The 26,151-nt window shown below is 47.3% G+C and overlaps 1 protein-coding gene across 9 annotated transcripts in view; it reads left to right on the forward strand.

Moving 5' to 3' along the window:
• Window positions 1-802: 802 nt before the first annotated feature.
• The window catches only part of LOC139392620 (nuclear respiratory factor 1), a 30,048-nt gene continuing 4,699 nt past the window's right edge, over window positions 803-26,151 (forward strand). The window contains exons 1-12 of one of the 9 annotated variants that reach the window (XM_071140720.1): window positions 809-912; window positions 2,513-2,749; window positions 3,396-3,510; window positions 3,977-4,103; window positions 5,501-5,641; window positions 11,987-12,145; window positions 14,640-14,843; window positions 15,273-15,371; window positions 15,807-15,887; window positions 17,531-17,581; window positions 17,939-18,087; window positions 22,472-22,596. In XM_071140720.1, the coding sequence (XP_070996821.1) occupies window positions 2,539-2,749; window positions 3,396-3,510; window positions 3,977-4,103; window positions 5,501-5,641; window positions 11,987-12,145; window positions 14,640-14,843; window positions 15,273-15,371; window positions 15,807-15,887; window positions 17,531-17,581; window positions 17,939-18,087; window positions 22,472-22,596 (1,462 nt within the window). In that variant the 5' untranslated portion in view covers window positions 809-912; window positions 2,513-2,538. Of the gene's footprint in view, window positions 913-2,401; window positions 2,750-3,395; window positions 3,511-3,976; window positions 4,104-5,500; window positions 5,642-11,986; window positions 12,146-14,639; window positions 14,844-15,272; window positions 15,372-15,806; window positions 15,888-17,530; window positions 17,582-17,929; window positions 18,088-22,471; window positions 22,633-26,151 lie in introns of those variants that run through there. The other 8 variants (XM_071140716.1, XM_071140719.1, XM_071140718.1 and 5 more) reach the window with 8 other exon arrangements.

Below are 26,151 nucleotides of genomic sequence, written 5' to 3' on the forward strand. Positions count from 1 at the left end.
CAATGATTGTTCACAAATCAATGTTGTCAACCAGATAAAACAATGCAATTTGATTAAAATAACCCAATTTAGGCAAAAGTCAAATGTTTAAAGAAGAATAACGACTCTGGTAAACCTGTTTCAGATTGAAATGGCGTCATCCCATTTAGACCTCCCAAATATTACATTAATCAAGGCCAGGGATCTTCAGCCTTTTCTTGCCCAGGGACCCCCTTCCAGGCAAACCGGTAACTAAACATACTGGAATATCCGCAAACCCAGGGTCGTTATAATAGCTTAGCAAAAAGGTTTTCCACGTCTTGTCTTATCATCAGGTGAATGATAATCGCAAGAAGTAATCAACATTTTAAAATGAATAGATTTTGTAGATAGTTTTTCCATTACCTCCCCACACTATAATTGGAAGAAGAACTGTAAACTATAACAAAGACTATTAGCCAGAAAGGTAACTCTAAACACATTGTCGATACGAGCAGCTGTTTAAAGTTGACATCATTAGAAAGAAGATATTATCCTATTTTGTACAGGAGGTATGTCATTCAAATTGCGTCCATTGTTTTTGCTAGCAATGTTTATAAAAACAACTACTTATTTCAGGGGGGGGGGGGGGGGGTTGCGATACTGTATATTTTTTTGCGGACAAAATAAACATAGCTATATGGATTATATTGAATGAATACTGAACACTATTTGCTATATGTTTAACTTTTTATCAAATAAGAAAAGTCTACTTTTGCCGGTGATCTTTAACTGGAAAGGGGCGTGGTTAGCCCGGTGTTCTGGTAGATCAGCGGGACCGCCGAGCTTCAGCTTCGGTGTGTTTTCGGGCTGGCTGTTCTTTGTCCTCCATTAGAGCTCGGATTCCCAGGCCCATCGTACGGCGCAGGCCCGAAGTAGCGCAGCCGCTCTGAGGTTAGTGCCCTACCGCGCAATCTCCAGCTATTTCAGCCCCGGCGCAGCCGCACCAACAAACCCGGCAGCATAGGGGCGAAAATATGCACATTGTTTTAGATACCGATGAGAAAACGGAAAAAAACGAATATTTGGCATTTTTGACGACAGTACACTTTGCGCACACCGAGAATAAGTCGAGATAATGCAGCAATAGCGTTGGTGTTGATGTAGGCCGCTAGGCCTGTTATGTATTGTTACAGTTGTAGCTCGAGATGGCGGGTTCGGTGCTACAGTAGTCGCGTTATTTTAGCTTAACAAGTGCACAGCACATGTAATCGCATGCGATGCTTGGTTAGCATGCAATATTTTGGATTCTGATTCCAATAATTGTTCTAGTTTTTACACAATTGTCCAGTATGTCGCTAAATACAGCTGCTTGGCCAGCTAATTCTCTAGCGAAATGTGTCTTGGACATTTGCTAGCCAACTGCGTTTTTATGGTTGACTTGCTAGCTAACGTTAATGATAGTTTATTTAGGTTCTTGTCATATCTAGAAGCACCATCGGAGCTAACTAACAGTAACCTAGCTAACTATATGGCTAGTAAAATAACCATAACATTTGATCAGAAACGCTGTTAAACAGTGTTAGCGAAACACATTTGCTAACTTAGCCACTAATCAGCTAGCTTGTTGTGGTCTATCCACCGCCATTGAATGGCAGGTTGGGTAGCGTTAGCTAGCTAGTAGCTATGGTCTGTTATCAATATAGCTCGCATTCGTCTCATCTTTCGCGAGTATTTAATAGCAGAGACCGAGAATGCTTATCATCAGTGCAACCTAATTTTGAGTTACTGTTAGCTAGACAAGCTCAATTGATAATTTGTCAAGACTAACTGGTTGGCTAGCCAGCCCATTCCTGCCCCTGTCTGTCTTACTGTCTAGGTGTATCCTCTCTCCCCTCAAGTAATTCATAGTAGGGCTATATAACAGTTTATAAAGATGCATCATGCAAGCCATTCAACATTCAATCTTTACATTTCCTGTCTCCTCCCACCCCCAAATCTATCATTAATTGGTCACCCAGTGCAATACTCGATTAGCCTTTTGAGTTGTAAAGTAATACATGCCTTTGAATGAACATATTTGGAATATAGTCAACCTCAGCCAGTTATACATGCTATTTACATTTATTGAACATAACTACAGACGCACTGCATCAATGTATCTACACTGACAATATTACTACTAATATTACTATTATCATTAGTTATGTCATGTATCACAAATTTAGTTAGTACACATTTTCATATATAGCCCCTTGACATAACAAGCTTTATTTCATTGAGCCCTGTTAACATACTTCTGGGATAGTATCACTGTAGAAGTGGGTGTAGGCCTATACACACCCCTGAATGACGCGTGTGTGTCTCTGGGTTACTTGCATCAATATCCCATGTGCTAACTATTGCCGTAAAGCACATAAACCCCAACTCTGCTCCAGGAGGCAGGAGCGCTTCTCTATGGCTCTCCCAGCATGTTGTGTGTGTGGTGTCAGGTTGTTACATACTGAGACACCAACAAAAATGAATGGAATAAGTTATTTTCTATTCTCTTCAGTTAGTGTTTGAGGCTAGCACCACGCCATGGAGGACCACAATGTTCACCAGACTGAACACATGACCACCATCGAGGAGCACGCCGTGCAGCAGGTACATGTGGCCACGTACACAGATCACAGCATGCTGAGCGCCGACGAGGACTCTCCCTCATCCCCTGACGACGACGCCTATGATGACTCAGACATCCTTCACTCGGCCGGCAATGACGAGATGACCGCGCACCTGGCAGCTGCAGGTGAGCCCTGGCCAATGAGAGGAGGGGTCTTTGGCATGATGGAGGACAGTATAGTAGCAGAGTGAAATGAGCGCTTTGTTCTCTGTCTTGAAGAGGTTACTGTATTCAGGATCTGTTCTGCCAAAGCTAGGTCATGGGGCCCTTGTATCAGGGTCACGCCTTATGAAAATTACAGAATGCTGTGGTAAACAGAAAGTTATGGTTGCCTGTCATGTAGAGTAGGCAATCATAACCAGCTCTATACATAACATGTATATCTACACCAGGGGTACTCAACTCTGACCCGGTGAGGTCCGGAGCCTGCTGGTTTTCTCTTCTACCTGATCATTAATTGAGGACACACCTGGTTTCCCAGGTCTAAATCGGTCCCTGATTAGAGGGGAACAGTGAAAGAAAATGCAGTTATGTAAATAAAGTTGAGTTTGGGGGTTCTACACTCTTCTGAATCTTTTCCCCAACTACTTATTTCAGACATGACATTGACAAGTCTTTGAACTGATCCCCTCACCTAAAAGAGTAGTTGTCTTTCCTATCCATAGATAATTTTTCATATGTATGGTGTAATGTACATAACTGACCAGCAGATGGTGCTGTCAGACCACTAATGCTAACTGCTCCATGTCAACTGTCTTATTTCTATTCACAGGCCCAGTAGGCATGGCTGCAGCTGCTGCCGTAGCAACAGGCAAGAAACGCAAGAGGCCCCACATCTTCGAGTCCAACCCGTCCATCCGCAAGAGACAACAGACACGCCTTCTGAGGTGAGTGGCCCAGAACGGCAGGGTAGCCTAGTGGTTAGAGCGTTGGACTAGTAACCGGAAGGTTTGAAGTTCAAATCCCCGAGCTGACAAGGTACAAATCTGTCATTCTGCCCCTGAACAGGCAGTTAACCCATTGTTCCTAGGCCGTCATTGAAAATAAGAATTAGTTCTTAACTGACTTGCCTAGTTAAATAAAGGTAAAATAAAAACTGTGTATGACCCCAAAATCTCCCAGAACTCACCTAGGGCACTGTTTTCCTGCCTCTCTTTCTCTTGTCATTCTGAACAGTATCCTACTAGTATCCCACTTTATTTAGTTGTAATTATTTAGTTTTTTCTGAAAGGGGGTACTTTATTTTAATCGAAGTATGGAATGACAGTCATTTATCACGACTATTTGTTTTATAGTCCCTGTGACTAGAAAGAGCACGTTTGAGTTATTTTCCTGGTGTTTTTGTGTCTGTAGGAAACTGCGAGCCACCCTGGATGAGTACACCACCAGAGTTGGCCAACAGGCCATAGTTCTGTGCATCTCTCCCTCCAAGCCCAACGCTTTGTTCAAGGTGTTTGGTGCTGCGCCACTGGAGAATGTGGTGAGTGGAAACATGTCTGCCACACGTCTCCCACACAGACACGTGTCTGCCACACGTCTCCCACACAGACACGTGTCTGCCACACGTCTCCCGCACAGACGCGTGTCTGCCACACGTCTCCCACACAGACACGTGTCTGCCACACGTCTCCCGCACAGACGCGTGTCTGCCACACGTCTCCCACACAGACACGTGTCTGCCACACGTCTCCCGCACAGACGCGTGTCTGCCACACGTCTCCCACACAGACACGTGTCTGCCACACGTCTCCCGCACAGACGCGTGTCTGCCACACGTCTCCCGCACAGACGCGTGTCTGCCACACGTCTCCCGCACAGACGCGTGTCTGCCACACGTCTCCCGCACAGACGCGTCTGCCACACGTCTCCCACACAGACGCGTGTCTGCCACACGTCTCCCACACAGACGCGTGTCTCCCACACAGACGCGTGTCTCCCACACAGACGCGTGTCTCCCACACAGACGCGTGTCTCCCACACAGACGCGTGTCTCCCGCACAGACGCGTGTCTCCCGCACAGACGCGTGTCTGCCACACGTCTCCCGCACAGACGCGTGTCTGCCACACGTCTCCCGCACAGACGCGTGTCTGCCACACGTCTCCCACACAGACGCGTGTCTGCCACACGTCTCCCACACAGACGCGTGTCTCCCACACAGACGCGTGTCTCCCACACAGACGCGTGTCTCCCACACAGACGCGTGTCTCCCACACAGACGCGTGTCTGCCACACGTCTCCCACACAGACGCGTGTCTGCCACACGTCTCCCACACAGACGCGTGTCTCCCACACAGACGCGTGTCTCCCACACAGACGCGTGTCTCCCACACAGACGCGTGTCTCCCACACAGACGCGTGTCTCCCACACAGACGCGTGTCTCCCACACAGACGCGTCTGCCACTATAGTTGTTTTGTTTGCAACTATAGTTGAAGTGTTTTCTATTTACCTTTTTTGTTGATTTTAAACATTAATATTTTATATTTTGTTACATGCTTAATTGAAAATTTGCACAAAGGTTCTAAATAAAATAAATAATCAAATATGAGTAAGTACCTTTATTTGTTGAGTTTAATTCAAAATGTAATAAGAAATGAACTTTACGTGTGGTCAATTTCTATAAACTATTTATTCATTGAATTGACAGAAAATGTGCTATATCGTGATATGTATCGTTATTGGGATATGAATTGACCTATGTCAGGATATGAGGTTTTGGCCATATCGCCCAGCCCTGGCCTGCAATTTTCACTATGTCACAACGTTTGGTTCTCAGACTGCTTTTACAAGGTTAGGGATAACCTTCCCTTGACCTTTGCCCCCTACTCTGGGTCGTCCACTAACCCATGTTTTTCCTACCCCTCCTCCTCCCTGCAGGTGAGGAAGTACAAGGGCATGATCCTGGAGGACCTGGAGAATGCCCTGGCTGAGCACGCACCCCCCGGGGGGGAACTAACCTCCGAGCTGCCCCCCCTCACCATTGACGGCATCCCCGTCTCTGTGGACAAGATGACACAGGTGAGCCCATAGAGAGATGATACACTTGACACACACAGCTATATTTATTCATGTTTATGGGTGAGATGAGAACCCTCGTCTGGCCAGCAGATGGAGCCAGTTGGTTATAAATCCCTCAATGCTCAGACTATGGTTTCATGCGTTGGCTACGCTAGAAAATGACATGCTTCAAGGTCAAATGCTCCTTTTAGGTCAATTTCGTCAAGGTTTTCACCTGTTCCCATGATGATAGTTGCCACTAGTTTCTCCAGCATGAGTTGCTCGTTAGAACTATAGATCCTATTTGATTCTAGTTTGTAATCTAATGTTTTCATGAGACAGATTTGGAATCCACAATGAGCCAAACAAGGCTTTCCGGTATGCCCGTTTAAGAGGCAGATATCCTCCATTTGGCTATCAGGGTGTGGTGCCAGTCCAGTATGTGAGAGAAAGTAGAGTAGTGTGGACCAGGACACAGCATTCAGAGTCCTGTTCTGTAGGCACGAAGCGGACTGAAACAGGGAGGTGCTATCTGAACTTATCCAAAAAGTAAGAGGCACTCATTTTTGTTTTTCCTTTCCAAAGTGTTTTGCTTCGCTGTTCCCTAATGAACACAGCCCAGAGATGGCTCACAGACTAGTCATCATCCCAAGTGGTGCTAGCTTGTTTACTTCACTGCTGACAGTCATTGGATCGTCATCATCAGAGACTTGGTACCATGCATCGCCCTCAGAGACACTACCCCAGGGCGAGGGGACAGAGGCAGCCAATCACTGAGCCCTCAGGGATAGAAACAGCCAATCACAGGGCCCACAGGGAGAGGAGCGGCCAATCCTGTCTCCTCTGGGGCAGGCGTGATAGAACCAGGAAGAATCTCTATGGTTGTTGTTTTTGAGGGGAGGAGGATCTGTTGCCTTACTTCACTCTGACAAAGCTGGTTGGCAATGGGGTTACCGAAGGTGGTTTTATTATTTTATTTCACCTTTATTTAACCAGGTAGGCCAGTTAAGAACAAGTTATAATTTACAACTGCGACCTGGCCAAGATAAAGCAAAGCAGTGCGACACATACAACAACACAGTTACACATGGGATTAACAAACATACAGTCAATAACACAATAGAGAAAAATAAAGTCTATATACAGTGTGTGCAAATGGTGTGAGGAGGTAAGGCAATAAATAGGCCATAGTAGCAAAGTAATTACAATTTAGCAAATTAACACTGGAGTGATAGATGTGCAGATGATGATGCGCAAGTAGAAATACCGGTGTGCAAAAGAGCAGAAAAGTAAATAATAACAATATGTGGGATGAGGTAGGTAGATTGGATGGGCTAATTACAGATGGGCTATGTACAGCTGCAGCAATCGGTTAGCTGATGTTTAAAGTTAGTGAGGGAAGTATCAGTCTACAATTTTTGCGATTCGTTCCAGTCATTGGCAGCAGGGGAATGGTCGGCCAAAGGAGGTGTTCAAATCAAATGTATATATATCCCTTCGTACATCAGCTGATATCTCAAAATGCTGTACAGAAACCCAGCCTAAAACCCCAAACAGCAAGCAATGCAGGTGTTGAAGCACGTTGGCTAGGAAAAACTCCCTAGGAAGAAACCTAGAGAGGAACCAGGCTATGAGGGGTGGCCAGTCCTCTTCTGGCTATGCCGGGTGGAGATTATAACAGAACATGGCCAAGATGTTCAAATGTTCATAAATGACCAGCATTGTCAAATAATAGGTCTGGAAAGGGCAGCACGTCCGGTGAACAGGTCAGGATTCCATAGCCGCAGGCAGAACAGTTGAAACTGGAGCAGCAGCATGGCCAGGTGGACTGGGGACAGCAAGAAGTCATCATGCCAGGTAGTCCTGAGGCATGGTCCTAGGGCTCAGGTCCTCCGAGAGAAAGAAAGAGAGAATTAGAGAGAGCATACTGCCCCAGAGGAGACCAGATAAGACAGGAGAAGTACTCCAGATATAACAAACTGACCCTAGCCCCCCGACACATAAACTACTGCAGCATAAATACTGGAGGCTGAGACAGGAGGGGTTAGGAGACATTATGGCCCCATCCGATGATACCCCCGGACAGGGCCAAACAGGAAGGATATAACCCCATCCACTTTGCCAAAGCACAGCCCCCACACCACTAGAGGGATATCTTCAACCACCAACTTACCATCCTGAGACAAGGCCAAGTATAGCCCACAAAGATCTCCGCCACGGCACAACTCAAGGGGGGGGCACCAACCCAGACAGGAAGATCACATCAGTGACTCAACCCACTCAAGTGACGCACCCCTCCTAGGGACGGCATGAAAGAGCACCAGTAAGCCAGTGACTCAGCCCCTGTAATAGGGTTAGAGGCAGAGAATCCCAGTGGAAAGAGGGGAACCGGCCAGGCAGAGACAGCAAGGGTGGTTCGTTGCTCCAGAGCCTTTCCGTTCACCTTCACACTCCTGGGCCAGACTACACTCAATCATGTGACCCACTGAAGAGATGAGTCTTCAGTAAAGACTTAAAGGTTGAGACAGAGTTTGCGTCTCTGACATGGGTAGGCAGACCATTCCATAAAAATGGAGCTCTGTAGGAGAAAGCCCTGCCTCCAGCTGTTTGTTTAGAAATTCTAGGGACAATTAGGAGGCCTGCGTCTTGTGACCGTAGCGTACGTGTAGGTATGTACGGCAGGACCAAATCAGAGAGATAGGTAGGAGCAAGCCCATGTAATGCTTTGTAGGTTAGCAGTAAAACCTTGAAATCAGCTCTTGCCTTAACAGGAAGCCAGTGTAGAAAGGCTAGCACTGGAGTAATATGATAAAAATGTTGGTTCTAGTCAGGATTCTAGCAGCCGTATTTAGCACTAACTGAAGTTTATTTAGTGCTTTATCCGGGTAGCCAGAAAGTAGAGCATTGCAGCAGTCTAACCTAGAAGTGACAAAAGCATGGATTAATTTTTCTGCATCATTTTTGGACAAAGTTTCTGATTTTTGCAATGTTACATAGATGGGAAAAAAGCTGTTAGCTTTGGGAATGACCAGTGAGATATACCTGCTGGAGCGCGTGCTACGCGTGGGTGTTGTGACCAGTGAGCTGAGATAAGGCGGAGCTTTACCTAGCAAAGACTTATAGATGACCTGGAACCAGTGGGTTTGGTGACGAATATGTAGCGAGGGCCAGCTGACTAGAGCATACAGGTCGCAGTGGTGGGTGGTATTTGGGGCTTTGGTGACAAAACGGATGGCACTGTGATAGACTGCATCCAGTTTGCCGAGTAGAGTGTTGGAGGCTATTTTGTAAATTACATCGCCGAAGTTGAGGATCGGTAGGATAGTCAGATTTGCGAGGGTATGTTTGGCGGCGTGAGTGAAGGATGCTTTGTTGCGAAATAGGAAGCCGATTCTAGATTTAATTTTGTATTGTCGATGTTTAATATGAGTCTGGAAGGAGAGTTTACAGACTAGCCAAACACCTAGGTATTTGTAGAGTTCCACATATTCAGAACCGTCCAGAGTAGTGATGCTAGTCGGGCGGGCGGGAGGGTACGGGCAGCGAACGGTTGAAAGCATACATTTGGTTTTACTAGCGTTTAAGAGCAGTTGGAGGCCACGGAAAGAGTGTTGTATGGCATTGAAGCTCGTTTAGAGGTTTGTTAACACAGTGTCCAAAGAAGGGCCAGATGTATACAGAATGGTGTCGTCTGCGTAGAGGTGGATCAGGGAATCACCCGCAGCAAGAGCGACATCGTTGATATATACAGAGAAAAGAGTCGGCCTGGACTACAGGCCCCCCCCCCCCGATTTAGCACACTGAACTCTGTCTGAGAAGTAGTTGGTGAACCAGGCAAGGCAGTCATTTGAGAAACCAAGGCTGTTGAGTCTACCAATAAGAATACTGTCATTGACAGAGTCGAAGGCCTTGGCCAGGTTGATGAAGACTGCTGCACAGTACTGTCTTTTATCGATGGCGGTTATGATATCGTTTAGTACCTTGGAAACCAGATTGCACAGCGGAGAAGGTATGTTGGGATTCGAAATGGTCAGTGATCTGTTTATTAACTTGGCTTTCGAAGACTTTAGAAAGGCAGGGCAGGATGGATATAGGTCTGTAACAGTTTGGGTCTAGAGTGTCACCCCCTTTTAAAGAGGGGGATGACGGTGGCAGCTTTCCGATCTTTACGGATCTCGGACGATACGAAAGAGAGATTGAGGTTGAACAGACTGGTAATAGGGGTTGCAACAATGGCGGCGGATAATTTTAGAGGGTCCAGATTGTCTAGCCAGCAGATTTGTATGTGTCCAGGTTTTGCACTGGGGGGGGTTCTGGAGCACCTGGAGAGCCAGGTCAAAGCAGTATCCCAGGACACTCACCTGGCTGGGGCCAGAGTGACGGGAGAGTGTGTGTTTTGTGGAGATGCAGTCTGTCGACTTCTACTCTGCTGAATAGGTGTTTCTTTCAAAAGAGATGATCTCAATGAGACAAACCTGTATACATGTAAAGGTTAAATAAAGTAGTGGAGTGGAAGACATGGTTGTGCCAGGAGAAAGGCTCAAATAAGAGGTGGTAAGATGGATAGGGATTGAGTGACAACCAGGGAAGGGGAGTCAGCCTGACTATCCCTGGAGAGGCTCATCTGGCGGGTTTTGGGGAGTTCACGAGAGGGCCCTGGTGGCTGGTGGTATGGAGAGCCTAGGAGCAGCAGGTGAGTCAAGAGACCAGCCAGGGTGAGCCAGCCCATAATTACAGCTCTTTGGGTTTGGAGTGGCTGGCTGCTGATTGGCTGATAGCCTGCCGGATTAGACTAAAGGGAGGGGGGTTAACGCCACACACAGTCACTGTAATTAGGCCATCTGTCCCCCAATCCCCCCCCCTCACCAGCTACAGGTGGAGAAACAGAGGCACTGAGGAGCTTACTATAGCTGTTGCTACCTGCTACATTAGTAAACTAGTCTTTGTCGGTCTCCATTTTATAAACTCTGACAAATATGTGTTTCTGTTATTTTTTGAGAGGGTTTCTCCAAACGCTAATTCACTGGCTGCAACTACAGCAGGACGGAGACGAAGACGGGTCAGAATGGCTTTCTCAAAAACAATTTCTAGTATGATATGTTATCACCAGAGATTACCCATCCATGTTTCAGACTATCCAGAGCCATTCAAGGCACCGCCATTTTGTCTACTCTCTTAGAACACAGAGCAAACTGGATAGCTGTGTGGTGATTCTATTTTTAGCCAAATTTACTCAGTGATGTCAATGTGGGTAGATGCTGCAGTGGTCCCATCCCTACCCCGGCCCCAGTATTACATGGGACACTGAGGACATGGGGACGAAACCCACTCCAGCTGGGTAAGACACACACACACCACACGCACAGGGGACTGGTAAGGCGCGCGGGGGTGTGTGTGTTCCACCCCCTTCGTCTCCCAGGAAGAGGGGGAAAATCAGAATAAATAAATGAGGCCTCTTATGCAATAGTTTGGATGAGTCCAAGCAATCAGGCTTCATTGTGGTTAGTCGTCAATCCTAACTGTTCAGAGTACAGTACAGAGTACAACACACCACTTAAACAGTAGGGAGAATGAATGAAACATCATCCACCTACTACTGGTTTAAAACTACCACTGAATCTCCTCTGGTGTCTACAGCAGTCTGTTAACATGTTAATCTCACTGAATCTCCTCTGGTGTCTACATCAGTCTGTTAACATGTTAATCTCACTGAATCTCCTCTGGTGTCTACAGCAGTCTGTTAACATGTTAATCTAACTGAATCTCCTCTGGTGTCTACAGCAGTCTGTTAACATGTTAATCTCACTGAATCTCCTCTGGTGTCTACAGCAGTCTGTTAACATGTTATTGAACTGTGGTTAATCTGGCCAGCGCAAAATGGGTGTGTTTATCTGGATGTTGTCATGTGTTATAGTACAGCTGATGGAGACTACAGTGTCAACTATTGAGGCGGTTCAGGTTTTCTGCCCAGAACAGAATCATTTGGGCAGGCAACAGAGAAAGGTTGTAAAATGTTTTTCAGCGGAAAACGAAAGAACGCAGTCCAGGTGGTCCCTCCAGGTTTCAGTCTGTTTTCTTCCATCTAGTGCCACCCAAGTTCAGAGCCATTAGGCCAAGATTGTGTTAGTTCATCAGTCAGGGAGGCAGACTGGAGCCTCAGTCATAGACTGGAGCCTCAGTCATAGACTGGCCTGTAGATAGACCTCAGTGCAGTGTGGTCTCCTTTTTATAAATCCTATTTCTGGGCCCAGTCCACCTCAGCAAGCTGCAGGTAGGTAATCAGTACCTCTTTCCTCCCCCTAGTCAAGGGCACGTGTGTGTGTGTGTGTGTACCACTCACCCCCGTATCTTGTTTCCTCTGGTCAGGCCCAGCTGCGAGCGTTCATCCCAGAGATGTTGAAGTATTCGACGGGCAGGGGCAAGCCTGGCTGGGGCAAGGAGAGCTGCAAGCCCATCTGGTGGCCAGAGGACATCCCCTGGGCCAACGTGCGCAGCGACGTGCGCACTGAGGAACAGAAACAGAGGGTGAGGTTGAAAACACACTTTCCCTGTGAATTGACTCCCTGGTATCATTACAATGTTGAATATGGTAGAGAGGTAGGAGGATTGACTCCCTGGTATCATTACAATGTTGAATATGGTAGAGAGGTAGGAGGATTGACTCCCTGGTATCATTACAATGTTCAATATGGTAGAGAGGTAGGAGGATTGACTCCCTGGTATCATTACAATGTTGAATATGGTAGAGAGGTAGGAGGATTGACTCCCTGGTATCATTACAATGTTCAATATGGTAGAGAGGTAGGAGGATTGACTCCCTGGTATCATTACAATGTTCAATATGGTAGAGAGGTAGGACGTTGTGGAGGTTAAAGGGTCTTTGAGTGGAGACGGTTAGAGAATAATAACTTGGTGGGACAGCGTTCTACCAGGGACAATCCAACTATAATAACTTAGTGGGACAGAGTTCTACCAGGGACAATCCAACTATAATAACTTAGTGGGACAGAGTTCTACCAGGGAAAATCCAACTATAATAACTTAGTGGGACAGAGTTCTACCAGGGACAATCCAACTATAATAACTTAGTGGGACAGAGTTCTACCAGGGACAATCCAACTATAATAACTTGGTGGGACAGAGGTCTACCAGGGACAATCCAACTATAATAACTTAGTGGGACAGAGTTCTACCAGGGACAATCCAACTATAATAACTTGGTGGGACAGAGTTCTACCAGGGACAATCCAACTATAATAACTTAGTGGGACAGAGTTCTACCAGGGACAATCCAACTATAATAACTTAGTGGGACAGAGTTCTACCAGGGACAATCCAACTATAATAACTTAGTGGGACAGAGTTCTACCAGGGACAATCCAACTATAATAACTTAGTGGGACAGAGTTCTACCAGGGACAATCCAACTATAATAACTTGGTGGGACAGAGGTCTACCAGGGACAATCCAACTATAATAACTTGGTGGGACAGAGTTCTACCAGGGACAATCCAACTATAATAACTTGGTGGGACAGAGTTCTACCAGGGACAATCCAACTATAATAACTTAGTGGGACAGAGTTCTACCAGGGACAATCCAACTATAATAACTTAGTGGGACAGAGTTCTACCAGGGACAATCCAACTATAATAACTTAGTGGGACAGAGTTCTACCAGGGACAATCCAACTATAATAACTTGGTGGGACAGAGTTCTACCAGGGACAATCCAACTATAATAACTTAGTGGGACAGAGTTCTACCAGGGACAATCCAACTATAATAACTTAGTGGGACAGAGTTCTACCAGGGACAATCCAACTATAATAACTTAGTGGGACAGAGTTCTACCAGGGACAATCCAACTATAATAACTTAGTGGGACAGAGTTCTACCAGGGACAATCCAACTATAATAACTTAGTGGGACAGAGTTCTACCAGGGACAATCCAACTATAATAACTTAGTGGGACAGAGTTCTACCAGGGACAATCCAACTATAATAACTTAGTGGGACAGAGTTCTACCAGGGACAATCCAACTATAATAACTTGGTGGGACAGCGTTCTACCAGGGACAATCCAACTATAATAACTTAGTGGGACAGAGTTCTACCAGGGACAATCCAACTATAATAACTTAGTGGGACAGAGTTCTACCAGGGACAATCCAACTATAATAACTTGGTGGGACAGCGTTCTACCAGGGACAATCCAACTATAATAACTTGGTGGGACAGAGTTCTACCAGGGACAATCCAACTATAATAACTTAGTGGGACAGAGTTCTAACAGGGACAATCCAACTATAATAACTTAGTGGGACAGAGTTCTACCAGGGACAATCCAACTATAATAACTTAGTGGGACAGAGTTCTACCAGGGACAATCCAACTATAATAACTTGGTGGGACAGAGGTCTACCAGGGACAATCCAACTATAATAACTTGGTGGGACAGAGTTCTACCAGGGACAATCCAACTATAATAACTTAGTGGGACAGAGTTCTACCAGGGACAATCCAACTATAATAACTTGGTGGGACAGAGTTCTACCAGGGACAATCCAACTATAATAACTTAGTGGGACAGAGTTCTACCAGGGACAATCCAACTATAATAACTTAGTGGGACAGAGTTCTACCAGGGACAATCCAACTATAAGTTATGTGGAAATGACTTCTTTACTGTTTAAAATATGTTTAGTTATGAAGCATAGGTATCAATGAATACAAATGTACATTTTGTTTCGTGAGTTACTTTTTTACATAAAAGACAACAATATACAAAAAAGTATACCATCAGAATATCATTGCAAGGAAATTACTTAAGTATTGCAACTAAAGCCCAGACTGAATTCAGCTCCGTTTCACTCCACTATATCAATTAGTAAAGTTAAACAGTTAATACAGTGAAACGTATTGTAATTCTGTCTGGTTTGTGTTTCCTGTACCCTTGAAACCCAATCTACCAGTCCCCTTGTATAACATCTCCTTTTGTTGTGGCGCCCCTTGCTAGGTGTCGTGGACGCAGGCGCTGCGGACCATCGTGAAGAACTGCTACAAGCAGCATGGACGCGAGGACCTGCTGTACGCCTTTGAGGACCAGGTGCCACAGCACACGGCCATGACGACAGCCACCCACAGCATCACCCACCTGGTGCCGTCACAGACCGTGGTGCAGACCATCAGCAACCCCGACGGCACCGTCTCCCTCATACAGGTCAGGTTTCCCATAGGTACAGATCTAGGATCTACCTTAACCAATATTTGGTCAAGCTCCGGGGTAAAGTTTCCCCTCGGAACAGATCTAAGATCAGCTTATTTTCTAGTGGGGAAATGCTAAACTGACCCAAGATCAGCGTCTAGGGGCAACTTAACCCTACTCCACAGATCAGAGGTCACCTAAACACAGAGTCAAGGCGGGCGGCGAGGCCTCGCCCTCTCTCTAGGCTGGCCGCGGGGCTTCCCCCTCTCTAGGCGGTGATTAAATATGCCCTGGATGATGATTTGGAGGGATATAATCCATGGGAAGGATTTGGCTGTTTTGTACTCAAGCCAGGCTGCCCATTGTAATCTCCCTTTCCCCACTCCTCTCTCTCTCTCTCCACCATCTTCTCTCTCCCTCTCTTTTTCCCTCTCTGCCCCTCAGGTGGGCACAGGGCAGACGGTGGCCACTCTGGCCGATGCCTCGGAGCTGCCAGGCACAGTGACCGTGGCCCAGGTCAACTACACTGTGAACGACGGAGAGGTACACACACCACACACCTCATCAGTCTCTCAGAACACAAACACACACACTTACAAATACACACACTTGTAGAGACACCTGATTCTCCTATCTGATGACTGTATGCGGTTGTAATGGCAGTCCCTCCTGTGTGTGAGGTGTGTTACTACTATTCTGTAAGGAGTGTTAGATGTTACTGTCTTCAGAGTAGTGAACATAACGTGTAGCTGAACGGTTTCTCTAACTGGCTCCATTACACACTTTTAGGCATTATGCCCCTTTACACCGTATCACTTTTAGAATAAATAAATACTAAACGATTTTGATGGCGTTTAAAGCCTGAAGGTCGTTTTTCTGCAGTGTGCGGACAGCGTTTCCTCTTTTTGAGATGCTAATGTTAACCATCTCCTGATTCCTAATTGGCATATATCATTCCTCACCTCTCCTCGGCAATAGTTGATGTGTGGTGAGCTTTCTGGCGCAAAGGGGCAGTCCAGACCACACCCAGGTGGGTTCTACACATTGGTCATGGATGAGGTGATTTCCCCCTTACTATTTAAAGCGCTGACAGGGATTTTTCTGCCATTGAAATCCTTGGGCGGGCCTCCTAAACGTTTTATCGGGTCACCTAAGTCCATACAGTGAGGGAGAAAAACGTTTTTATTTTTTATAGATTTTCGGGATGGAAAAACACTTTTCAGTGTAAACTTAAACGACAGATATAACGGATGTAGACAAGACAATAGATATATATATTAGAATATGATCTTTGAGAACTAACAATCACTTTAGCAGTATTGATTTTATTATGTTTGAGCAAAATAACACAGCATTAACCATGGCAGAACTGCAGGAAATTTGCTTTAAAACTGCAATATCTTCTCTCAGCTCCATGGAGAAATATGTAGAACTACAGAAAATGAACTTTTAAAAACCCCCGAAAAATGATCTCCGCTCCATGGAGAAATGTGAGCACTACAGGAAATTAACTTTTAAAACCTCCTGAAAATGATCTCCGCTCCATGGAGAAATGTGTAGCACTGCAGGAAATTAACTTTTAAAACCTCCTGAAAATGATCTCCGCTCCATGGAGAAATGTGTAGAACTGCGGGAAATTGGCTTAAAATGCAAACAATACTGTACATCATCAAGATGAGGGCCTCTTAAATTCAGCTGCGCCTACGGGCTGACTGCGCCCGTTGCCACGCCCACCACCTAAGCCCTTTTTTGATCCAGAAAAAACCCTGCGCTGATGTAAAAAGCGCCATAGAAATCAGTCTTGTTTTTGTTTCATTGTGTTAAGTGTTGTACAACATGCAACACTGTGGTATACCTTACACTCTGGGATCCTGCGGTACTGCTAGCCATAGATGTGCACGCATGGATAAATAATCCTATTGGTTTATTGTCTTATTTCATTTTCAATACAAGGCTTTGGTTTTAAACACAATTTTATATTACTCAAAACTTTTATGCGTTCCGGCCTCCCGAGTGCGCAGTGGTTTAAAACACTGCATTGCACTGCTAGAGGCGTCCCTACAGACCCGGGTTCGAACTCGGGCTGTGTCGCAGCCGGCCGCGACCAGGAGAACCATGAGGCGGCACATAATTGGCCCAGCGTTGTCCGGGTTAAGGGAGGGTTTGGCCGGCCGGGATGTCCTTGTCCCATAGTGCACTAGCGACTCCTTGTGGCAGGCCGGGCGCATGCATGCTGACTTCAGTCGCCAACTGTACGGCGTTTCCTCCGACACATTTGGTGTGGCTGGCTTCAGGGTTAAGCGAGCAGTGTGTCAAGTAGCAGAGCGGCTTGGCGGGGTCGTGTTTCGGAGGACGCATGGCTCTCGACCTTCGCCTCTCCAGGGTCCATAGAGGAGTTGCAGCGATGGGACAAGATTAACTACGAATTGGATATCATGAAATTGGGGAGGAAAAAAAAGCTTTTAATCATTTGAATCAACAAAAGAAAAAGCCTTTATACGTTGTCTGAATATGTTGAACAACAACAACATTTTTATTGTCATTTGCATGATCTGGTATTTGTAGGATTGTCATATCACTGTGCCTTGATCTCTTGCTGAGGAACATGTCATATTTCCTGTTCTGTAACCCTGAAATGATGCAACTTCATACTCTGTTTCAATATCATTGCTGAATAGCAAGTTCTCTCTACTCTTCACCAGAATATGTCGGTGTGTCGCACGTTACCGATGGAGGTGTCGCCACAGTTTATTGTAAGCGGCAGATCTACTTCACATTTTATGTTCATTGACTACGACAAATGTTTGTCGAAGGATCACAATCATACTCGTTTTTATTTGTTGTGGTGTAGAAACACCCTAACTCTGCCTCTCTCTGTCACTTTCCCCCTCTCTTACTCTCTCCATCTCTCTTACGACTTCCTCTCTCCATCTCTCACTTGCTCTCACCCACCTCTCCCCCTCCTCTCTCCCCCTCTTACCATCTTTTTTCTCTCCCTCTTTCTTACCCTCTTCCTTCTATTGTATTTCCCTCTCTCTCCCTCCATCTCTCCCTCTCTCTCTTTCTTCCTCCTTCCCCCTCCATCCCTCCTTACTGGCCAGGTTGAGCAGAACTGGGCGACTCTGCAGGGTGGGGAGATGACCATACAGACCACACAGGCGTCCGAGGCCAATCAGGCGGTCGCGTCCCTCGCTGAGGCCGCTGTCGCCGCCTCCCAGGAGATGCAGCAGGGAGCCACCGTCACCATGGCACTTAACGGGTAGGGCGTGTTCTTTAGGGCACACTGTCACCATGGCATTTAATTGGGTAGGGAGTGTTCATTAGGGCACACCGTCACCATGGCATTTAATTGGGTAGGGAGTGTTCATTAGGGCACACTGTCACCATGGCATTTAATTGGGTAGGGAGTGTTCATTAGGGCACACTGTCACCATGGCATTTAATTGGGTAGGGAGTGTTCATTAGGGCACACTGTCACCATGGCACTTAACGGGTAGGAAGTGTTCATTAGGGCACACTGTCACCATGGCACTTAACGGGTAGGGCGTGTTCTGGGGGGTTGGTCTAAAGGGACAAGCAGGGTCGTCCAGCCAGGTGAAGGAAATGTACAACTCAACCGCATTGTGGACAATCAGGCCAAATGCTGTATTTGCACTGAGTCTGGGAGTAGGTGACTATTGAGAGTACTTAGTCTGGGGGACCAGCCTTCATAATGACAACACACAGATACCACAGCCATTGGATGACCCATCCATGTTTACTTAAAGGCCTAGTGCAGTCAAAAATGTGACCAACTGGGCCTGGCTTCATGACGTAATGCACAACTTCATACGGACCTTCTGATAGGACGAGGCAGAGCCCTGTTGGTCAGGTGACCCGTGGGCTGTGCCTCTGGCGCTATTATAAACCATCTCAATTCCCCCAGGCTCCACAGCGGACTCCTATTGGTTTGACTACTGTAGGCTAGTTGGTGAATGATGCCCTCATGACCTGTGGACCCATTAGCTGAATACTGAGAGTAAAGATACTCACTGGCAAGGACTGCAGGACAGCGGCCTTCCTTTGTCAATACATGTGTTTTACCCAAGAGCTACTGACAGTTATCAGTGTGTATCTTTTGAGTTACTGACAGTTATCAGTGTGTATCTTTTGAGCTACTGACAGTCCTCAGTGACTGCTGCCATCTCTAACAGGTTTCTCTTGTGAAATAGATTTGATGTCAGTGAGACTAAACTGTATATTTAAATGTTAAATAAAATACAAACTCTTTAACCATGGTATAATGTTGTTACAGAATGTCATTACGTAACACACTGTGTCAATCTAGAAACATCCAAACTGAATGAAACCTGCAGAACCATTTTGAGATTGGGAGAATGGTAATTCTGTAAACAACGTGCACAATGCACACATCTCCTGCTGCACTGCTTGGGGGAGGGGCTCTCTGTGAGCTTAGTGCAGGAAGCTGGTACAAGGGTGTGGAGTCAGAATCCTGCTGTCCCAGAATGCCGCAGTGGGATTGAGGTATGGTCTCTCCTCTCTGTTTATAACGGAGTAGGATGAAGTTGCCCGTAGACGCTGATTTTGGGTCAGTTTAGCATGTCCCCCACTGGTGGTTAAAGGCCCAGCCCAGGGCAGTCAAACTGACGGTTAAAGGCCCAGCCCAGGGCAGTCAAACGGACGGTTAAAGGCCCAGCCCGGGGCAGTCAAACGGACGGTTAAAGGCATAGCCCGGGGCAGTCAAACGGACGGTTAAAGGCCCAGCCCGGGGCAGTCAAACGGACGGTTAAAGGCCCAGCCCGGGGCAGTCAAACGGACGGTTAAAGGCCCAGCCCGGGGCAGTCAAACTGACGGTTAAAGGCCCAGCCCGGGGCAGTCAAACGGACGGTTAAAGGCCCAGCCCGGGGCAGTCAAACTGACGGTTAAAGGCCCAGCCCGGGGCAGTCAAACGGACGGTTAAAGGCCCAGCCCGGGGCAGTCAAACGGACGGTTAAAGGCCCAGCCCGGGGCAGTCAAACGGACGGTTAAAGGCCCAGCCCGGGGCAGTCAAACTGACGGTTAAAGGCCCAGCCCGGGGCAGTCAAACGGACGGTTAAAGGCCCAGCCCGGGGCAGTCAAACTGACGGTTAAAGGCCCAGCCCAAGGCAGTCAAACGGACGGTTAAAGGCCCAGCCCAAGGCAGTCAAACGGACGGTTAAAGGCCCAGCCCAGGGCAGTCAAACGGACGGTTAGAGGCCCAGCCCGGGGCAGTCAAACGGACGGTTAGAGGCCCAGCCCGGGGCAGTCAAACGGACGGTTAAAGGCCCAGCCCGGGGCAGTCAAACGGACGGTTAAAGGCCCACCCCAGGGCAGTCAAACTGGTGATTTCCTGTGTTTTATGTATTTAAACTGAGGTTGGAATAATACTTTGAAATTGTATAAATGATGATAATGCCATTTTAGTGTCAGAGCTGTTTGAAAACACCGCCTGAAATTTCACCATGCGGTAAATTAGACCAATAAGAAAGAGAGTTCCAAACATCTGCCAATAACAGCTGAATTAACATTTCCCCCAAGTTCTTGCTTGAGAAATTGCCCTTTATTAAGAAGCTATTTTAGTTTAAACCGTTTTAATTGAAAACAATCATGTAAGGTACTTATTTGTTACCCAGAAATGATATGATATTGAGATAAAAACACCTGCATTGGGCCTTTAAGGACAGTGCTTACATTAGCAATGAGGCATCTTACAGCGTGAATAAAGTGCATCTAGGTGTATTCATATCAGCAAGCGCTGACACAAGGCCCTGGGGTCTGGGCCGTAACAAGGGAGGGCAGGCAACTAGGCTGAAGAGTGTTATTCCCATAGTCTCTAATTGCATAGGTAGTTCTATAACACCTGTGATGTCAGAAAGAGGGGACAGTTGGAGCAGGAAACTAAGGGTCCCATAGGGACATGGGGTCAGCTGCTTTTTCCTCCCATTTCAGTGTTTAATTTTACTTAATTAATTAGCCGTTACCTTTGTACTCAACTGCCTCGCCTGGTTTCTGGGGGTGTTAAGTGGTTGCTAACCAACCTAATCAGCCACTACATTTATTACTCAGGAAACCACTGCTGAATGAGATTGCGTTTTTCACAAAAGTGTGGTAACGGGTGTTTGTGAGCTAAACAGTAAAACTGCTAAAAACTGGTTTAAAGTCATTTGGTTTTTTGTAACCTATTGTGTGTACTAAGTGTGAAGATGCTGGCGGTGCACTCATTAACACTACGGTAGATGCTGGCGGTGCACTCGTCGACACTACGGTAGATGCTGCCGGTGCACTCGTCAACACTACGGTAGATGCTGGCGGTGCACTCGTCGACACTACGGTAGATGCTGGCGGTGCACTCGTCAACACCACGGTAGATGCTGGCGGTGCACTCGTCGACACTACGGTAGATGCTGGCGGTGCACTCATTAACACTACGGTAGATGCTGGCGGTGCACCCGTCGACACCACGGTAGATGCTGGCGGTGCACCCGTCGACACCACGGTAGATGCTGGCGGTGCACTCCTCGACACCACGGTAGATGCTGGCGGTGCACCCCTCGACACTACGGTAGATGCTGACGGTGCACTCCTCGACACTACGGTAGATGCTGACGCTGCACTCGTCGACACTACGGTAGATGCTGGCGGTGCACTCGTCGACACTACGGTAGATGCTGGCGGTGCACTCGTCGACACTACGGTAGATGCTGGCGGTGCACTCGTCGACACTACGGTAGATGATGACGGTGCACTCGTCAACACTACGGTAGATGCTGACGGTGCACTCCTCGACACTACGGTAGATGCTGGCGGTGCACTCGTCGACACTACGGTAGTTTGGAGTCATTTCCTCCAGTGTCTAGGAGTTCCCATTGGGGCTTGTTACAGGAGTCCCCTTCCCTCCCTTATTCCCTCCTGGTTACCTCATGTGAGCAGTGCGGCACTTTGCCAGAACCTTCCGTCCCTGTTTCCCGACCCCCCCCCCCCCCCAGTGCCCACTGAGGAGGGGAAATGTTTTTTTTCTCTCTCAAAAAGAGAGCTTACTTTTATCTTAGTGGATGTCCTCATTATGACAGAATAGTAGAAAATGGGATGTCAATTCTTTTCAGTGTGATCTTTAGTTTGTCTATAAATGTGAGCTGTAAACAGTCATTCTATGAATCGTTGTGGGTGAAACTCTTGTGTGTTGATTATATTTCCTGTGTCGTTTGGCTGGAAGAGGAATTAGAAGTTAAAGAGTGTTTTAAAGTGTCCCAATGCAGAGCCAAATATGTGCAATGGTGCGCTGCCTACTCCCCTTCAGATGTTGGGAGTTGGAGTGGGTGTTTGGGTGAGAGTGTTGGGCCTCTGGTACCACCATACAGTCAACTGTAGGCTAATGTTGGGCCTCTGGTACCACCATACAGTCAACTGTAGGCTAATGTTGGGCCTCTGGCACCACCATACAGTCAACTGTAGGCTAATGTTGAGCCTCTGGCACCACCATACTGTTGGGGCTTGGGTTGTTGTCCCCTCTCCCTATAATTGTCATTGTCCACCAGTCTGTCAACGTTGTTTGGATGCGTAGGGGGGGACACATAGCCACGCCTCACCTCCTTGCCATCTCTAAGGTGTGTGTGATTGTGTTGCAGTGAGGCTGCGGCCCATGCAGTGGCGACGCTGGCTGAGGCCACCCTACAGGGAGGAGGTCAAATCGTTCTGGCTGGGGAAACGGCGGCTGCTGTAGGGGCACTGACTGGAGTGCAAGATGGCAGCGGTACGTACCACACAACCTCTCAACAACTATTGTCAGGTAATTGACTCACCTGTATAAATCAATGTGAAATACTCTACTGACACTCCTCATACCATTCAAACAACGCACCCCTAACATTACAACGCTCCCCTAACATTACAACGCTCCCCTAACATTACAACGCTCCCCTGACATGACAACGCTCCCCTGACATGACAACGCTCCCCTGACATGACAACGCTCCCCTGACATGACAACGCACCCCTGACATGACAACGCACCCCTGACATGACAACGCACCCCTGACATGACAACGCACCCCTGACATGACAACGCACCCCTGACATGACAACGCACCCCTGACATGACAACGCACCCCTGACATAAAATAATAATAATGCTTTCAGGAACTCACACTGGCACCCCCCCTTTCTACCTCTGACTTTTCTGATAACTACTTCATTGATGGAAAATGTACTTACTGTGATATGTGGTTGTCTCACCTAGCTATCTGAAGATAAATGCAACAGTAAGTTGCACTGGATAAGTGTCTGATGACCAAAATGTAAATGTCAATTCAAACAGCCCTACCATTGAACCGACGCAGCCCTAGCGTTTGAACCGACGCAGCCCTACCATTGAACCGACGCAGCCCTACCGTTTGAACCGGCGCAGCCCTAGCGTTTGAACCGGCGCAGCCCTAGCGTTTGAACCGACGCAGCCCTAGCGTTTGAACCGGCGCAGCCCTAGCGTTTGAACCGACGCAGCCCTACCATTGAACCGACGCAGCCCTAGCGTTTGAACCGATGCAGCCCTAGCGTTTGAACCGGCGCAGCCCTAGCGTTTGAACCGACGCAGCCCTAGCGTTTGAACCGACGCAGCCCTAGCGTTTGAACCGACGCAGCCCTACCATTGAACCGACGCAGCCCTAGCGTTTGAACCGATGCAGCCCTAGCGTTTGAACCGGCGCAGCCCTAGCGTTTGAACCGACGCAGCCCTAGCGTTTGAACCGACGCAGCCCTAGCGTTTGAACCGACGCAGCCCTACCATTGAACCGACGCAGCCCTAGCGTTTGAACCGATGCAGCCCTAGCGTTTGAACCGGCGCAGCCCTAGCGTTTGAACCGACGCAGCCCTAGCGTTTGAACCGACGCAGCCCTAGCGTTTGAACCGACGCAGCCCTACCATTGAACCGACGCAGCCCTAGCGTTTGAACCGGCGCAGCCCTAGCGTTTGAACCGACGCAGCCCTAGCGTTTGAACCGACGCAGCCCTAGCGTTTGAACCGACGCAGCCCTAGCGTTTGAACCGACGCAGCCCTACCATTGAACCGACGCAGCCCTAGCGTTTGAACCGATGCAGCCCTAGCGTTTGAACCGGCGCAGCCCTAGCGTTTGAACCGACGCAGCCCTAGCGTTTGAACCGACGCAGCCCTAGCGTTTGAACCGACGCACACTCTGTCCAGACCAACAAAAGGGCTTAACAAGAAACTCTTCCAAAAGGACTAATTGGGGGGAGAATTGTTTTAGTTTAGCGCAGAGGCTGCCTGAACTTTCCTCTGCCCGTGTTTCATTACGGAACCACGACTGGTCCAGTTTCCTTGTTTGAATGTTAACTGAATGTTAATGGAACTCAGTTTACACTAGATTTATATCATTCATTACAGTCAGAGCAAGTCAAGCTCCTTTCATATTCAACTCATTGAAATTGTCTGGAAGGGTGGCAAATGAAAATTACTGAAAGGCTATAGGTTTTTAACAAGGCTGTAGGTTTTTAACAAGGCTGTAGGTTTTTAACAAGGCTGTAGGTTTTTAACAAGGCTGTAGGTTTTTAACAAGGCTGTAGGTTTTTAACAAGGCTGTAGGTTTTTAACAAGGCTGTAGGTTTTTAACAAGGCTGTAGGTTTTTAACAAGGCTGTAGGTTTCAACAAGGCTGTAGGTTTCTAACAAGGCTGTAGGTTTTTAACAAGGCTGTAGGTTTTTAACAAGGCTGTAGGTTTTTAACAAGGCTGTAGGTTTTTAACAAGGCTGTAGGTTTCAACAAGGCTGTAGGTTTTTAACAAGGCTGTAGGTTTTTAACAAGGCTGTAGGTTTTTAACAAGGCTGTAGGTTTTTAACAAGGCTGTAGGTTTTTAACAAGGCTGTAGGTTTTTAACAAGGCTGTAGGTTTTTAACAAGGCTGTAGGTTTTTAACAAGGCTGTAGGTTTTTAACAAGGCTGTAGGTTTCAACAAGGCTGTAGGTTTCAACAAGGCTGTAGGTTTCCATGTGCATTTAACAAGGGAGTTGGTATGACTGGATATTTGACCTTGTACTTTCTTTGTGTAGTCTTCTGCTTTTACCCCACCATTATATCAATCCCTACTATGTCTCTACAACTCTGCTGCAGACCGTTCATACTGTAGATGCACATTTACAATACATACTGAGTAGTTATTTAAATGATTTCAGGTCGTATGATACCAGCTCTCATCAGCTGATGGTTACATCATGATCTCATGATCCCACGTAACATTCCACCACCATCATTCCAGAAACCCCATCCCTCAACCTACCTCCCGTCCCTCAACCTACCTCCCGTCCCTCAACCTACCTCCCGTCCCTCAACCCTAACTCCCATCCCTCAACCTACCTCCCATCCCTCAACCTACCTCCCATCCCTCAACCCTAACTCCCATCCCTCAACCCTAACTCCCATCCCTCAAGCCCTCCCTCTCTGCCTTCAGGGCTGGTTTCCTGTCTCTTCACGTCAGTCCCCTGTCCTACAGTGGGCCATGCCCCTGCTGGTGACAATCCCTACCCCCTTCCCACACACACACACACCCCCCCTCTTCCCCCCAGGCACGGGGGCGTTGTCATCTCCCTGAAGTGCTCTTGCTAAAGAGGCTTTGATCCACTCCATTATCAGTCTATAGTCTAATCACTGGGCCAGCTGTCAGCGCCCTGGGACCGGACAGCAACCGACCTCATGGTGACACACACACTGTCCCCTCCTCTACCACTGCCCACAGGCTGCATTGGGAAGAAGGCCACTAGCAAAGGCGTGTCTTTAAACACCCAAAGCTGATTAGCAAGCATTACAACTACATTTAAAGAAATGGACATCAGGAAGCCTTCTTCCCCCCCCACAATGTGCCTGCCCATCATTTTACAGTCACTGCATTGCAGTGAGAATATAATGCTTTTCTCCTAAGTGAAGTTAAAGCTGTCCCTATTGGGTGTGATATGTTTCACAGGAGTGACAGACGGTATGACTGACGAAAAAACATGTTCCGATTTGGACATGCATCATACTGTCATTTGCAAAATGGCAACCCTTTTTAAGACGCCCATCTGTTGGGTTGTCACTAGTTAACACAGCCACAACGTCGTAATTATGGCAAAACCCCGCCCCTTTCTACAATTTATCCTCTTAAAATCTGGTTTTAAACCTAACTTTAACCACACTGCTAACCCTAACTTTAAGACCAAAAAGCCCATTTTGACTTTGTGGCTGTGTTATCTAGTGGAAACCCAGCCACTCTGTTTCATGAATGGACGGGGGGGCAGCAGAACCGAGGAACCTGAGTCTAGGAAAAG

This window comes from Oncorhynchus clarkii, chromosome 33 (genome assembly GCF_045791955.1).
Source record: "Oncorhynchus clarkii lewisi isolate Uvic-CL-2024 chromosome 33, UVic_Ocla_1.0, whole genome shotgun sequence".
NCBI classification, from domain to species: Eukaryota; Metazoa; Chordata; class Actinopteri; order Salmoniformes; family Salmonidae; genus Oncorhynchus; species Oncorhynchus clarkii.